The following is a 14,850-nucleotide window of genomic DNA, read 5'->3' on the forward strand; positions in this document are numbered from 1 at the left end:
AAGTATCTAAAAGGGGCCCCGGGTCGCGGTCTGATATACAAGAGTGGGGGAAAACTTGAAATAGAAGGGTATTCTGATGCTGATTGGGTCGGTTCTATGTCTGATAGGTGGTCTACTACAGGCTATTGCACGTTTCTGGGAGGTAACCTGGTGACATGGAAAAGTAAGAAGCAGACAGTTGTGGCAAGAAACAGTGCAGAAGCAGAATATAGGGCTATGCCGCATACCACTTGTGAATTAGTGTGGCTAAGGAACCTTCTACAGGAAGTAAGGTACAACATTAACACTCCAATGAAGCTCTATTGTGATAATCAGGCTGCAATTCATATCTCCTCTAATCCAGTGTTTCATGAAAGAACCAAGCACATTGAGGTTGACTGTCACTTTGTGAGGGAGAAGGTGCTGAATGGAGAGCTAAACACTACACATGTTAATACAGGAAATCAGTGGGCTGACTTATTTACAAAAGGCTTGAGTCGGGGAAGAGTGGACTACATATGTAACAAGCTGGGAGTATATGATATATACTCACCAGCTTGAGGGGGAGTGTTAGCATAGGGGTATTTCTGTCTTTATACCTTGATTGATGTTGCTGATCTGTAATGTTGTGTTGAAACATGTGCTCTTACTGGCCGACTGGGAGAAGTCAAGTTGACTCTTTCAGTTCGAACCGGAATTCTCTCTTCTCTCTTTCTTTCTTTCTTTATCACTCTTTCTTCTTCTACATAACTGAACTCAATCAGGCCGAACTCTAAGGCAGACCTGAATTATATCAGTAACAAAAGGGTATACTCAGACCTACGGTGTTGATTATATGGAAACCTTTGCACCAATTGCTAAGATGAGTTCAGTTCGTATCCTTTTATCTCTAACAACCACCTATTCATGGCCCTTGTTTCAGCTTGATGTCAAAAATGCTTTCCTCAATGGTGATTTACAGAAGGAGGTATATATGGACATTCCAGCAGGCTTTTATGAAAATGTTGGTAAAGGAAAGGTGTGCAAACTCAAAAAATCTCTGTATGGACTGAAACAGTCACTTAGGGCTTAGTTTGATAGGTTCAGAGGGGCACTCATCCGTTTTGGATACACGCAGACCCAGTCTGATCACACCCTTTTCACAAATAGGAGAGATTTTCTGGTGTCAATTCTGATTGTGTATGTGGATGATATAGTGGCGACAGGAAGTGATTTGGAGGAGATTGATGATCTCAAAAAATCATTGCAGAAAGAATTTGAGATCAAAGATCTTGGTGAGCTCAATTACTTCTTGGGGATTGAAGTTGTAAGATCCAAGCAGGGGATCTTCATTTCACAGAGAAAGTATGTACTTGACCTACTATGGGAGACTAGGAAGCTGGGGACCAAACTAGCAGACACTCCTATTGATCCAAATCACAGAATTAATGGTGTGGATGGTGAGTTGGTAAAAGATGTGGGGAGATATCAAATAATGGTAGGCCGACTGTTGTATTTGTGTATGACACGACCAGATATTTCTTATGTTGACAGTGTTGTGAGTCAGTACATGCATGCACCTTGGGTTCAACACTGGGAAGATATTGAGAGAATACTTGCATATCTGAAAAAGCACCCTAGCAGAGGCACTCTTTTCTCAAATCATGAAAATCTGAAGCTAGAATCCTATACAGATGCAGACTGGACAGGATGCTTAGATGACAGGAGGTCTACATCAGGAGTGTGTACCTTTGTAGGTGGAAACTTGATCTCCTGGAAGAGCAAGAAGCAAGCAGTTGTGGCAAGGTCAAGTGCAGAGGCTGAGTATAGATCCATGGCTCATGGTGTCTCAGAACTTCTTTGGGTTAGATCTCTTTTGAGTGAGATCGTAGTGAAAGCAGAGGAACTTATGATGTTGTACTGTGACAATCAGGCTAAAATCAATATTGCCTACAATCCAATTCAGCATGACAGACAGAACACATTGAAGTTGATAGATAATTTATAAGAGAAAGGGTAACAACCGGAGAAGTCTGTTTGCCTTATGTCTCTTCGGAGTTGTAGCTGGCTGATGTTCTCACTAAAGGGGTGGCAAAGAACAAGCTTGAACATTATCTACGCAAGTTGGGAATGTGTGACATTTACTCCCAACTTGATGGGTAGTGTTGAAGATTAATCAGTTTTATGATGTTTTTCTGAGTAGTTGTTCTATGTTAGTTGTTAGATAGGAGGTGGGTGCCACAGTATTTATGTGAGTCCAAATTTTATTATGTTTTTGAGTCTTATATATGTTGTTTTATGTCTTGCTGCCCTATAAGGGCATAGTCATCTTTGTACTGCTCTATTATTTTTAGTATAAATAATAAGTGAAGGGGGCGGCCAGATCATCGCTCTCTTTTCTTTTCAAGGTCTCTTCTTCTCTTCTTTTCCTTCTCTCTTCAAGAAACTACTTTTCTTTCATATTTTTTAATTCAGCAGATTTCTACTAAGGTGAATCAGCAGATCATATATTTCTTCATTGCAAGGTCACCCAAAACAATTGGTTCCACTTCTTGAAAATGGCATGTTACAGCTGGGTTATATCAGAGCACATTCTGGACTTTCTGCATCAGTGGCAAGGAACAGGTTTAAGGAAAAGGGGTAAAATTTATTGGCAATCTGTGCTACATGCAGTGTTGTGGGGAATCTAGGATGAAAGAAGCAAACGTCTCTTCAACAACAAATTCAGTCCCCTGGAGGAGTTAATTTCAGACATAACTTACCTCTGCAATCTTTGGACTGTTAACTCAGAACTGTTCAAAGGACTCTCAGTCAATGACCTCAATAGAGATGCCCACCCCTCCCTTTTTCTCCCTCAACCTTATCGAACAACCTTGAGACATCCAGATCCTATCAGTGGAGTGATGACCTTAAACTCCGATGGAAGTACTTTAGGTAACCCTGGTTTAGCTGGAATTGGAGCCTTGGAGGCATAGTTAGGGATGAAAGGGGCAACACTTTCCAGACTTTCAGTGGTCCAATTGGATTGGCTGATTCCACAAAGGCTGAAGTGCTGGCTGCTCTCACAGGAATCAGAATAATAAGAAATCTGGGAATTCAGAACTTAATCATTATAGGTGATTCAGCAAATACTATAAAATGGTTAAGGGACAAAGAGGGGGACCTTGGAGATTGAGTCCCTACTTAGCAGAGGCAAGGGACTCTTTGGACTGTTTAATTGTAAAATTAGCTTGATTCCTAGGGAACTAAATCATATAGCAGATGGCTTAGCCAAATGTGGCATGTTTTTGGATCAATTGTATAGCGACAAGCTTCCTCCTCTGTAATTCTCATGTACTTCTTCTTTCTTTAATAAAATCTGGTTAAATTTTTCTCAAAAAAAAAAAGAAAAAGAAAAACACCTAGGGGCTAGCCTTAACTTCAAAAGAGCTATGGCCCACAAACAACAAGAAATTATGGAAACGCAAGCAAGACTAGCTCTTTGGAAGGCTAAGTTGTTATTCTAAGCAGGTAGGACCACAATGGTGAAAGCTGTCATGCAAGCTATCCCAACTTATTCGATGGGCATCCCTGTACTTCCTTTCACCATTATTAAAAACTTGGAGCAAATTCAAAATAACTTCTGGTGGAATGGTGAACAGGAAAGGAAATGCTTACATACCATAGCTTGGGATAAACTATGTAAACCAAAAGCAGAAGGGGGTTTAGGCTTCAGAAGGCTAAGAGAATTCAAGTTAGCCTTATTTTCAAAGCAAGTATGGTGACTATTCACGGGAGATAAAGGACTGTGGATACAAATATTAAAGGAGAAATATATAAAGGATACCTCGATTTTCTATCTAAAAAAGAGAGCAAGTGATTCCCCATGGTGGAAGCAAGTTGTTGAAGTTGTGAACCTGATGAAAGGTAGCATGATCTGGCAAGTTAAAGATGGGACCTCAATATTCATCTCAGATAAATGGATTCCCACTATTCATGGTGGCTCTCCCACAGTCAGAGGTTATATTAATGAGGAACCTCCCAGGAAAGTTCGTGAACTAATTGATCCTACAGGAAGCTGGGATCTACCCAAATTGAACCTGTTCTTTAATGAAGAATGTGTACAACACATCTCTCAAATCATAATCTCATCTAACATAACAGCAGATACTCTACAATGGAAAAGATCCAAAAAGACCACATACGATGTCAAATCTGGTTATAAAATGTTCACTAATCATTTACCCTCATCATTCCATCAGTCTATGGACTGGAAAATCATCTGGAAGACTAGAGTCTCTATGAGATTCCAAATCTTTATGTGGAAGGCATCGTGGCAGGGATAAAAACAAAATCCAAGATAAAATCCCTTAATAAAGAGGAGAAATTTTTCTATTTCTGTAAGCAATATGAGGAATCATGGGAACATGTGTTCTTCAAAAGCCACAAGCTGTATGGCTTACGGCCCAGATAGGTATTAACCCAGATTGCATACACAACAAGCCATAACATATGGTTGTTGAGGAGTGGATTGAAGAAGTATGGGTAGGGGACACTCTGGAAACTCTATTAAGTTTTGGGAACAAGTATGGGTAGGGGACACCCCCTTGAGGGATCAATTTCCTTCATTGTTTGCATTAACTTCGTACAAAAATGAGCCTATTTCTACCTTGTTGGTTCCCTTACTTGAAGTTACTGCTGTTAGCAGAACTTCTGGGTTCAAAATAAAAACAAAAATCAAAGAAGAAGAAGAGAGAAGAGAAGAAGAGAAAAGGAAGAAAGAAGGAGAAGAGAGCAAAGGAAGAGCAAGAGAGTGATGGGCAAAATCACTTACTGCTGCCCAAGGCAGTATTATTTATATGTTAAACATAACATTAGGTTAAAGGACAAAAATGCCCTGCTACCTATAATAGTACAAGTAACTAAGTATAAAGACAAGAAATAAGATATAAGACTGAACTTATGGGACCACATAAACAAGAAACATCATGTCTGGTCCACTGTATACTACACCCTCTAATTATGGGATGGGGTTTAATTGGAATCTGGGTTTGAGGAGGGCTATTAGGGATTCTGAATTAAATAGTACCTTGTCTTTGATGGGCATCCTTGATGGGGTGTATTTGGACCCTTCTCAACCTGATAAAAGAATCTGGACTCCTCATGGGTTGTTTACTTGCTCTTCCTTTTTCAATGCCCTAACCCTTCTGGTAGCTAATGGAGGTCCATCCTTCCCTGTTAAAGAGGTGTGGAGTAAACCTATCCTGCCTAAGATTGGAAGTTTCTGTTGGGAAGCATACCTGGAAAAAATTAATCCTTGTGACTTACTTCAAAAGAAAAGACCAAAGAGCTGTCTGTCCCCTTACTGGCGCTATCTCTGTAAGGTCGACAGTGAGAATTGCTACCATTTACTAATCTCCTGTACTTCAGTTAAAGGTTTATGAGAATGGTTTCCCTCGTTGTTTGGATGCAGGTGGAACCCACCACCAGATCTGAAAAGGTTGTTTGCACATTTGTTTTTCAGACTGCCAAAGAAAAGGGGAAGAATGATGTGGCGTTGTGTAAGGGCTGCTGTCATTCGGACCATTTGGGAAGAAAGAAATTCCAGAATATTCTCTTGGAAGGAGAGGGGCAAGGAAGCTATTCTAGAGGTAATTTGTATCTGGGTAATACATTGGCTTAAATCTATGGAGCTATTCAATAGTGTGTCATTGGATGACCTGTTAAGAAAGTGGAGAGAAGTTGCATTTTCAGCCCCGGGTCAAGAAGTAGTAGTTCCATTTTGGGCCTCCCTCCTAGTGGCTGCTACAAACTGAACTTTGATGGAAGCAGTTTCGGCAACCCAGGGCCATCGGGTATTGGGGGTGTTCTAAGAGATGAGAAAGGGACAATAATTGCCTTGTTCTCTGGTCCAATTGAACCTGGTGGCTCTCTTAGAGCTGAGATCTTGGTGGCATTGGAAGGTGTTCAGAGAGCTAAGGAGTTAAACTTACAAAAGTTGATCATTGAAGTGGACTCCAAGCTGGTGGAGTGGCTGAAAGAAGATAAAAATGGAATGTGGAGGTACAACAATGAAAATAAGAGATTCAAGTGGTTAATCAGAAACATGGAAATTGAAGTAAATTGGGTCAAGAGGTGTGCTAACTCCTTTGCTGATGGGTTAGCAAAACAAGGGGTAAACAGGGATACATTGTTTTGGGCACAACTGTAATGTTTTAGCTTGTTTTGTTTCTTGTTGGGGGAGATAAGAAAGGTTATCTTCCCCTTGTATCTTTATCTGTTTCTTAATGAAATCTTTGTTATTGATAAAAAAAAAAGGAGTGGATTGAAGAAAAACTGAAATCACTACCTAAACAGGCTCAAAACCTGCATCTCACAAAAATCTTGGTGCTGTTCAGACTTATATGGGATATGAGGAACGCAACAGCTCATGATGAGACTGTTTAAGGCTGGACCAACTGGTCGACCAAGTTTGGAACTTCATTTCTATGGAGGACTTGGCACACAACTCAGCTGTGAACTTCCTGCACTTCCACATCATTGCATCTGCAGATTTTCATCTATATGTGGATGGCTTGTTTCATGCAGACTTGGGTCAAGCGGGAATTGGATTTGCATGGATGCTATAATCAAGCAGAGGACTGGACGACCAAGCCTATCAAAGATGAAATTATCTTTATGTTTCTGTTGTTTGATATAATATCTGTAAATCATATTAGAACTCTGAACTCAGCTGCTCATGGACTGGCGTACAATGCATGTAAATGTAATCATACTACAGATGACAAGAACAGCTCTACTACTATATGTAACTTTTTTTTTTTTTGATAAATTACTACTATATGTAACTTTGATATTTTATAAATGTTACTCCCTCCATTTTGGCGGAAAAAAAAGAGAGAATGTGAAGGAGAAGAAAGAGAAACTCATAGTATATTGATGTGGTCCAGCATCACATTCACATGTACATGTAGACATTATGAGTTACCCATTGCTATTTGTTTTGTAATGTTCTCAGGGCTATAATTGGTGCTTGAAAAGTGTTACATATTTTGTTTAGGGAAAATTCCTGATCAGTACCCTGTACTTTGGCTTGAGTGACAATTTGGTCCCCGAACTTTAAAATGCGACAGTCCAGTGCCCGAACTTTCAAAATGCAACAATCCAGTACTCAACTTTCAAAATGTGACAATCCAGTACCTGTCGTTAACCAATCCGTTAATCAGCCGTTAAGTGACATTTGAAAGGTCAAAAATGCCCTTTGAATGCCATCTAATTCTCTTTATCAACCATCCAAACGTTGACAATAAAATGAACAGTCCCAAATTCTAGCTTCTTCTAAACAGTCACCAACTTTTTTGAATAGAAGAGGCTAGGATTTGGGACTGTTCAGTTTTTTGTCAACATTTGGATAGTTGATAAAGAGAATTAGATGTCATTCGAAGGGCATTTTTGACTTTTCAAATGTCACTTAACGGCTGATTAATGTACTGGTTAACGGCAGGTACTGGATTGTCGCATTTTAAAGTTTGGGGACCAAATTGCCGCTCGAGCCAAAGTACAGGGTACTGATCGAGAATTTTCCCTTTTGTTTATAATTGGTGTATTTAGATTTTGACCTGAACTTTCAAATTTGATCTTGTATTTTTCAGGTCTTGGGGGCAGATTTGTCTGTTTTAGATGAAATAGATTCTGGGTTAGATGTTGATGCACTACAAGATGTAGCAAAAGCTGTCAATGGTCTTTTGACTCCGAAGAACTCTGTTTTGATGATTACTCATTATCAGCGACTTTTGGATTATATAAGACCAAATTATATTCATATTATGGTAAGTTGCTGGATAAACTCCAAAGAAAAATGTTCTTTTTTGGGGGGAGGGGGAGGGGGAGGGGAGAGTTTGACAGAACCAGATGCTCAGACCATTTCATCCCCTCTAAATGGATTAAATCTACATGTGGTCATTAGTCAGATTACAGATTCAATCACTCTTACTGCAGACCCAGTTTTGGGGCCATGAAAATATCCTATAACCACAATCCTCTCACTTGTCTAGGATGACGGGAGAATAGTGAAGACGGGTGATATCTCAATAGCAAAAGTACTTGAAAAGGAAGGGTACAAAGCGATTTCATCTGCATAACAATTTCTGGTAACTAATACTTTCCCCCTCCACCTGAACTTCAATATCTTATTCATTTTCTTCACTATTGCATTCCAAGCAAGATTGGTTTCTTAATTTTTCTTTACTGCAGGCAGAAAAATTTTGCAAGGCTGAGCTTTTGCGGTATTTATGTAATGAGGGCAGGCAAGTGTACCCTTGCTTCCATTTTCTACTTCCTATGGAGATCTATTCAAGGGAGTTTAGCCTGCTTGTAGCTTGTGATCTGATGCCTATGGTTCTTGCTGTTTTCCTTTTGCAATCCTCCAGTTATTGATAGCTTCTTTTGCATATTGTTATTTGTAAAATTTTAGATATTTCTGAACGGAAAAAAAAAAAAAAAACTATGATGCCAGAAGGACATGATATTGGAAGGGCTTTCACCGATCAAAACCCTTGTGAATTTTGATAATTTGGATTATCTGAACATAATGGCTATGCATCGGGTTGGGATCCTCTGTCTTCCCAGCATTCCCCTCTCAGTGTCCTCCCACTGAGGGACATCTGTTTTGCCATACAAGCTCCTCGTATCTGTCATGAGGACAGGAGACGGGAGAGTTTCCCAAAGCTGTCTTTTCTGATCACAACGGCTTTTGGGGCCATTTGAAACAAAGATGAGTGAAAACATCTAGTCAATTAAGGAGTGTTGGATAGAAAGATGCCACAGAATGGGCAGTATTGTTGGTAGAGGAGAGGAAGAAGATGAGGACGATACTGCTAATTTTGGAAGCTTGGAGAAGCTATGGGTTTGTTTAATTTAATAATTTTTTATGTAATTTTGATTTTTTTTCTGTATAGGCTTATTTATTATAAATCCATTATATACGTTTTTGTAATTTAAGTCTTGCCATAGGTAGTGTATAAATTTTAAATGCCTATAGGAGAGAATGCAATTTAAAAGGAAAAGAAAACAAATAGATAACAAGTTATAATCAACATGCCCAGTGCCCACTGTATCAGATGATTCCCTACCATGTTGTGATTGATATTCCCAGTGTATCAGTATGTACAGTCAATGAGTCAATACATAGTTCATACCAATATATGGTACTTCAAAACTCGAGTAGGTTAACTTTTTAGGAATGCACATACTATTCTCACTGCCTGTCTTGGTGCAACTGCAGATTGCGGCAATTTGTCAAGAAGCAGGAATGCATGCAGTTCGCAAGAACCGGTATGTTATACTTCCAAAGGACTTTGAAAAGGGTTACAGGGCAAATGTTAAAAGCCCGACACAGACTTCGAGTTTTATAAGTGAAGCATTATGAAAGCACATTTAGAACATTTGGATACTTTTAGTGGACTCCTCTTTGTAAACGTCAAAATATTTCTCCTCCATTCCTTTGTGTGCTAATGGCATGCTTTGTATTATTATAATTTTGCTTAGTAAGTAGTCGCAACTTGCAAATGTTAAAAGCTCTCTTAAAGCTGTGGTCGTGTTGGATTGGGCCTCTCTTGTTTGTTTGTAGATATCTCAAGTATTTGTCATGTGTGTTAACGTGAATGGTGCATGTTTAAGGGTAATGTCTTGGTCTCTCCACCAGAGAATGAAAAGGAAGACTCCTATATTAAGGAAGGCTGTCACATCAGTCACTCTTAAAGAATTAAGATTGTAGTTTGCGTAACTCATACAACCTATTTGGAATAGGTAGAATCGTCGGCAAGGATGAGCTGCAAAATTAATTGATGGATTTTAATGAAGTTGAGCTGTGTCGGTTAAACAGCTGGAAATTTGCCAGCTGTAATTCAGTTATCTATCTTGTATAAATTCCCCCTGTATATTGAATGAATTCTATTCATATTTCATCCTCGTTATGGTGATTGGCATTATATCCTCGTTTCCTTGGAAGCCATAGGGACATGTGGTGTGTCTGATCTTGAGGCTTGAACTTGAAGAACAAACAAGTTGACATGTGTAAATTAAACCCAGTCATGCTCCTAAAATAAATGTCAAATCGAGTAAATAGAATCTAAATACAATCATTACCCACAGGCCACAGTCAAGGGAGACCCAAAAAGCAGCCGACTGCATGGCGCATAAGAGTCATAATCTGCCGACAGCGTTTCACCATTCAGAGAATTATGTATGAGTACGTCTTATTTATGTACTGTTGTGTAGCTTGCTTTTTCCTTTGTTAGATATCCGAAAGAATACCTAAATGAAACGTCTCCGCAGAGGCCATTGCTTAATGGCTTCTTTTTCTTTTCATTTAAACTATGATCTTTTACCATCTCGCCAATTGTCTCTCGTTGAGGGTTGAATCATTTTGGCATTTGGAATATGACTTTTCAACTTTAACATTTTTTTTGCCGAAAATCTATGATTCATTGATTGATAGACACTACTTTCTTAACGCACAATAACACAAAACAAAGCTTTCCAATTATAATTTAGAGAATTTATAAGATCCAGGTCTTCTTCTCCTTGGTATGAATGGCCATAGTTTGCAAATTGGCATGTAATGTACTGTAAGACTCCGAATAACATAAATAGGTGAATAATTTAAATTTTTCAAAAATACAGAAGTAAAACTCAAATACATTTGACACTAGCTCCATGAAATGAAAACCCAAAAGAAATGACAATTGAACATTATACATGAATGATGAACGAATCTTTTACCGTATTTTTTTGCTGCTTGGTTCTAAATATGGATAGCATCAGAAATCAATAATACATATAAAGGCACAGCTCATGAGCACTGTAACTCATAACCTAGCAGTGCATGGAGCTAGCAAATAATGTCTCCTAAGGTAAACACCGATCTAATTGCTGAGCTTAGTGGTGTTCGCCACTATGTAACTGCAACATCTGGTTTTAGTTTTCAAAAGCAAAATCATACACAATGTCGAATACCCATCTTAAAATTGCCATTTGGTTGCAAGCTTCATGCTATTAAGTGCATGTGCAGAGCCAGAGAGCACATGGCCTCCACTAACTAGCATGAGAGAAGAGGGTCTCTCTGTTTCTTTTCTCATCCTTTCCTTTCATCTGTGGCATGTGAAGACAGCTGAAGAAAGGATGGAAGTTTGGTTAACCTTACTTCCTATTTACTAGGGCACCCACCTCCATCCCATGACCCTATTGAAATGTACATCACCTCAACAGGTTGGACTTTGCTTCTAAGGACTGATGGTGCTGCTGCTGGTCACATTCTTCCGGTGGGGTTCCTCTTCTAAAGCATTCATTCAATAAATAGCATCACATAATACAAAAGACTCCTTGCCTTCTTTGTTTGATTCATAACAGGATGGATGGAAAGCTCATCTCTTCATGTGGTCATGACCTTGTGGCCTCTTGTGGCCTCTCACCAGTCCCCGGAGCTGTAAAAGCAACCAGTAAAACTAACGGGAGGAAAAGAATAAAGGGTTTATGTATTTATATAGTGCACCGGACAAAGATGTACTTTCTCTGCTCTTAATTTGATGCTAACCCGCCTTATCACTAGAAAATCTTAGATCAGACGGTCAAGATCCTTCTGTCTGCCACCTCTTAGGCAGGAATCCCACCCAAGATTGCAGATCCAAGGCATGGCCTACATGGAATGTGTGGGAGATATTAAATGAAATCCTTTCCCTTTGGAGGTTGAAGGATTCCAGATATCTTTATGGGTCCAATAAGATGACGATACAATCTACTATTTGGCTGATATATTTTATCCCATATTTTAGAATCTGTTATTGATATAGCAAGGTCCCATTTGATTTGCAGGAATAGGGGCCTGGAATCAGAATCGGAAGGACTATTTTGATCCCAACTATTTGGTTGGATGGAATTGGAATTCTATTCTCATTCCTGTTGGAATGATATTCCCCATTTGAGAGAATGACATTTCCAGCCCTTCCCTTGGGAATGAAATCCCATTCGTGCTGATTTCAATTTTCATTCTCATTTCTATCTGAACCAAACAGACTATGAGAATAAACCATTCCTATTCTGATTCTAATTCCAACTCCGAAGAAAACAAACCCTAAGTATCTTTACAAAAAAAGTTTTATTGTCAAAAAGATGTGATACCAGAAAGGCTTTAACCAATCAAAAGTCTATGAATTTTGATGAAATCATCTGATTGGTCAACACTATGATGATGCTTGATTGGTTATGGAGATGCAAATCAAATAGGCTGGGTTGGGTTTAAGTTCAACTCAGGCCCAACCCTAAGAATTGTGCCTAAGATCCAAGTCCAGCCCGAACTGTTGAATTTAAGTCCGGTCTAAATTAAAAATTGATGTAATTGGATTGGGGTCAGGCCCAGACTGGACCTTCCCAGTTCGAATTGGACCCGGCCAAATTGCACCCCTAATTGATTATAAAATTTTCCCATAATCATATCTTTCAGGCATCATAATCGAACCCTTTCTATATCATTGAATAAAATATGCGTACTAATTATGGTCCATAATAGAAATGTTCTGACAAAGGGCAAAGTACTTCCACGTTGCTCAAAAGGAGTCCCTGGATTTCCTCAATTCATCCATTTATGAATGTACATATCGGTCACTAGCTTCCAAAAAAATGAGTTAGCTAAGTAATAAATCATTCAATAGCGATCATATGCTACTGTTGCTGATAATGATGTTGTCAATGCTGGAATTGGATTTGGATTGACAGCTTTTCTCTTTAAGCTGATGAACCCAACCACCCAACAGAATCCCCTCCATAAATTAAGATGTTCCACAATTATTCCATTTTTTCCTTTTTATTTCTTTCCACATAATTAGATCGGAGTACTAGAAATGAACAACCACTGCCTTGAATTGTCCTCAATCGCCCAACACTTCATTCATAGATACAAATTATTTAGGTAAACCCCAATTGTTATTACTTATTATAATATGTCATAAGTGTTATTTGTACTTGGATGTGTAGGGGGTTATTAAGGAGGATATTTTTTGTCTTGTTTTGACCAAAATCCTTTTTTTTTATTTTTTTATATCTTTTGAAGGGTTACACAACTTAGTAGCCCATCCCCCAACACAACGGAGTAGTCCATCCCTCAATCCAGGTGCAGGTAGGATTCGATGCCAAGTTTCCGCTACAAAGCCCTTATCAATCACTTAGTTGGCACTTTGCTTAACCAAAATCCCTTTAATAGCAAATCCTCCATCCCCCACAAGGCTTCCCTGTAATTTGTTCATTTATTTGTTTATTTATTTATTTTGTATTCTAGACTTTGAGGTTAAACTTGGGAAGAATATGCAAATATAAGGTTTAGAAATACTATGGCTGATTGGTTGCGTTTGGAAACAATGCAAATATAGTGTAAATCTCGGTTCAGGGTAAATTTGTACTTTGGTTCACTTTTGTCTGTTTGGCAACATTACATTGATGCATCGAAAATGACAGACCAATGCATATTTACATTGATAATAAGATGTGAAAGTACATCAATAAAAAAAAAGTAAATTTGCATTTAAGTGGGCTTTTGATTAAAAAAAAAAGTATATGCTTTATTGGAATTCATGTTTGTATCCATTACAACTAAAAATCTGCTTGGTAAGAAGATAAATTTATTAATGCAAAAACTAACCCAATTTTACAATTTATATGAACCCTTTTACACTATATATTTGCATAATTTCCAAACACAGCCTATATCGCACTGGACTTATTTGTATTTGCATTCTTTTTAAATTGAGCCTGAGATTTTGTCTAACGTCTATTTTATTTGGGTATAAATTGAATTCAGAGTTAAACTTGACCTTTTCAGTGTAAATCATGAGCATTAATGAGCATTCAATTCCGGTGAGTGCATAAATAATACAAGTCTTTAATTCAATTTTTTTTTAAACTTTTGTTCTTGAGTCTACTACGCCCATACTCCAAACCCATTAAACCTGCTTACTATATAATAATTAATGATAATAGCATTACTTGACGGTGCATCAAAAGTGATCGTCATATCTCCCAAACTTGGAATCAGTGAAATTGTGTTCAGGTGAAGAGAAGAGCCGAATCTAGTTTATTGAACTATAAGTACCCCATTAACACATTAATTTGACAATAAAAGGTGATACATGATCTTAATAATTCAGTTGGTTTAGGCCATGTTTAGTTTAACTTTCATTTTTTCTTATTCTTATTTAAGATGAAATTCTAAAATGGAAAAAAATAGATAAAAATAGGTAGATTGAGAAAATATTGTTATGAACCAAACACTTTTTCCTAAAAATGAATTCTTTTCAGACTGATAAATGTCATATGTTGCTTATTTTCATTCTTCAAAAAACAAAAATTGTGCCGATATTCACAAATTGCCTGCCTAGGTCTCCAATAGTCAATGTTTACCAATTGGCATAGATATTTTGTAAAAGTACTTTCGTAAAAGTGTTTTTATAAAAGTATTTTCATAAAAATTCTTTTATAAAAGTACTTTCATAAAAGTGTTTTTTTAAAAGTACTTTTGTATTAGTGCTTTCGTAAAAGTACTTCCACAAGTGTTTTTATAAAAGTACTTCCGCAAAAGTGCTTTCATAAAAGTACTTTAATAAGTGGTTTTATAAAAGTACTTTTGTAAAAGTGCTTTTATAAAAGTACTTTTGTAAAAATGCTTTTATAAAAGTACTTTCGCAAGTGTTTTCATAAAAGTACTTCCATAAAAGTGTTTTTATAAAAATACTTTCATAAAATTGCTTTAATAAAGTACTTTATAAAAGTGTGTTCGTAAAAAGTACTTCCATAAAAGTGCTTTCATGTAAAAGTAGTTTTATAAAAATACTTTTGTAAAAATGCTTTTGCAAAAGTAAACATCTA

At 37.7% G+C, this 14,850-nt stretch overlaps 1 protein-coding gene across 2 annotated transcripts in view; it reads left to right on the top strand.

Moving 5' to 3' along the window:
• The window catches only part of NAP7 (non-intrinsic ABC protein 7), a 45,231-nt gene extending 35,683 nt beyond the window's left edge, over positions 1-9,548 (top strand). Inside the window, exons 5-8 of one of the 2 annotated variants that reach the window (XR_016076334.1) lie at positions 7,590-7,766; positions 7,992-8,087; positions 8,191-8,243; positions 9,221-9,548. Coding sequence is in view for 1 of the 2 variants with exons in the window: in XM_088888021.1 (XP_088744147.1) it covers positions 7,590-7,766; positions 7,992-8,078 (264 nt within the window). In the remaining variant the exon portion in view is untranslated. Of the gene's footprint in view, positions 1-7,589; positions 7,767-7,991; positions 8,092-8,190; positions 8,244-9,220 lie in introns of those variants that run through there. The other variant, XM_088888021.1, reaches the window with a different exon arrangement.
• The last annotated feature ends 5,302 nt before the right edge of the window (positions 9,549-14,850 follow it).

The sequence above is a fragment of the Nelumbo nucifera genome, chromosome 5 (genome assembly GCF_055504915.1).
Source record: "Nelumbo nucifera cultivar China Antique chromosome 5, China Antique-T2T, whole genome shotgun sequence".
Taxonomy (NCBI): Eukaryota; Viridiplantae; Streptophyta; class Magnoliopsida; order Proteales; family Nelumbonaceae; genus Nelumbo; species Nelumbo nucifera.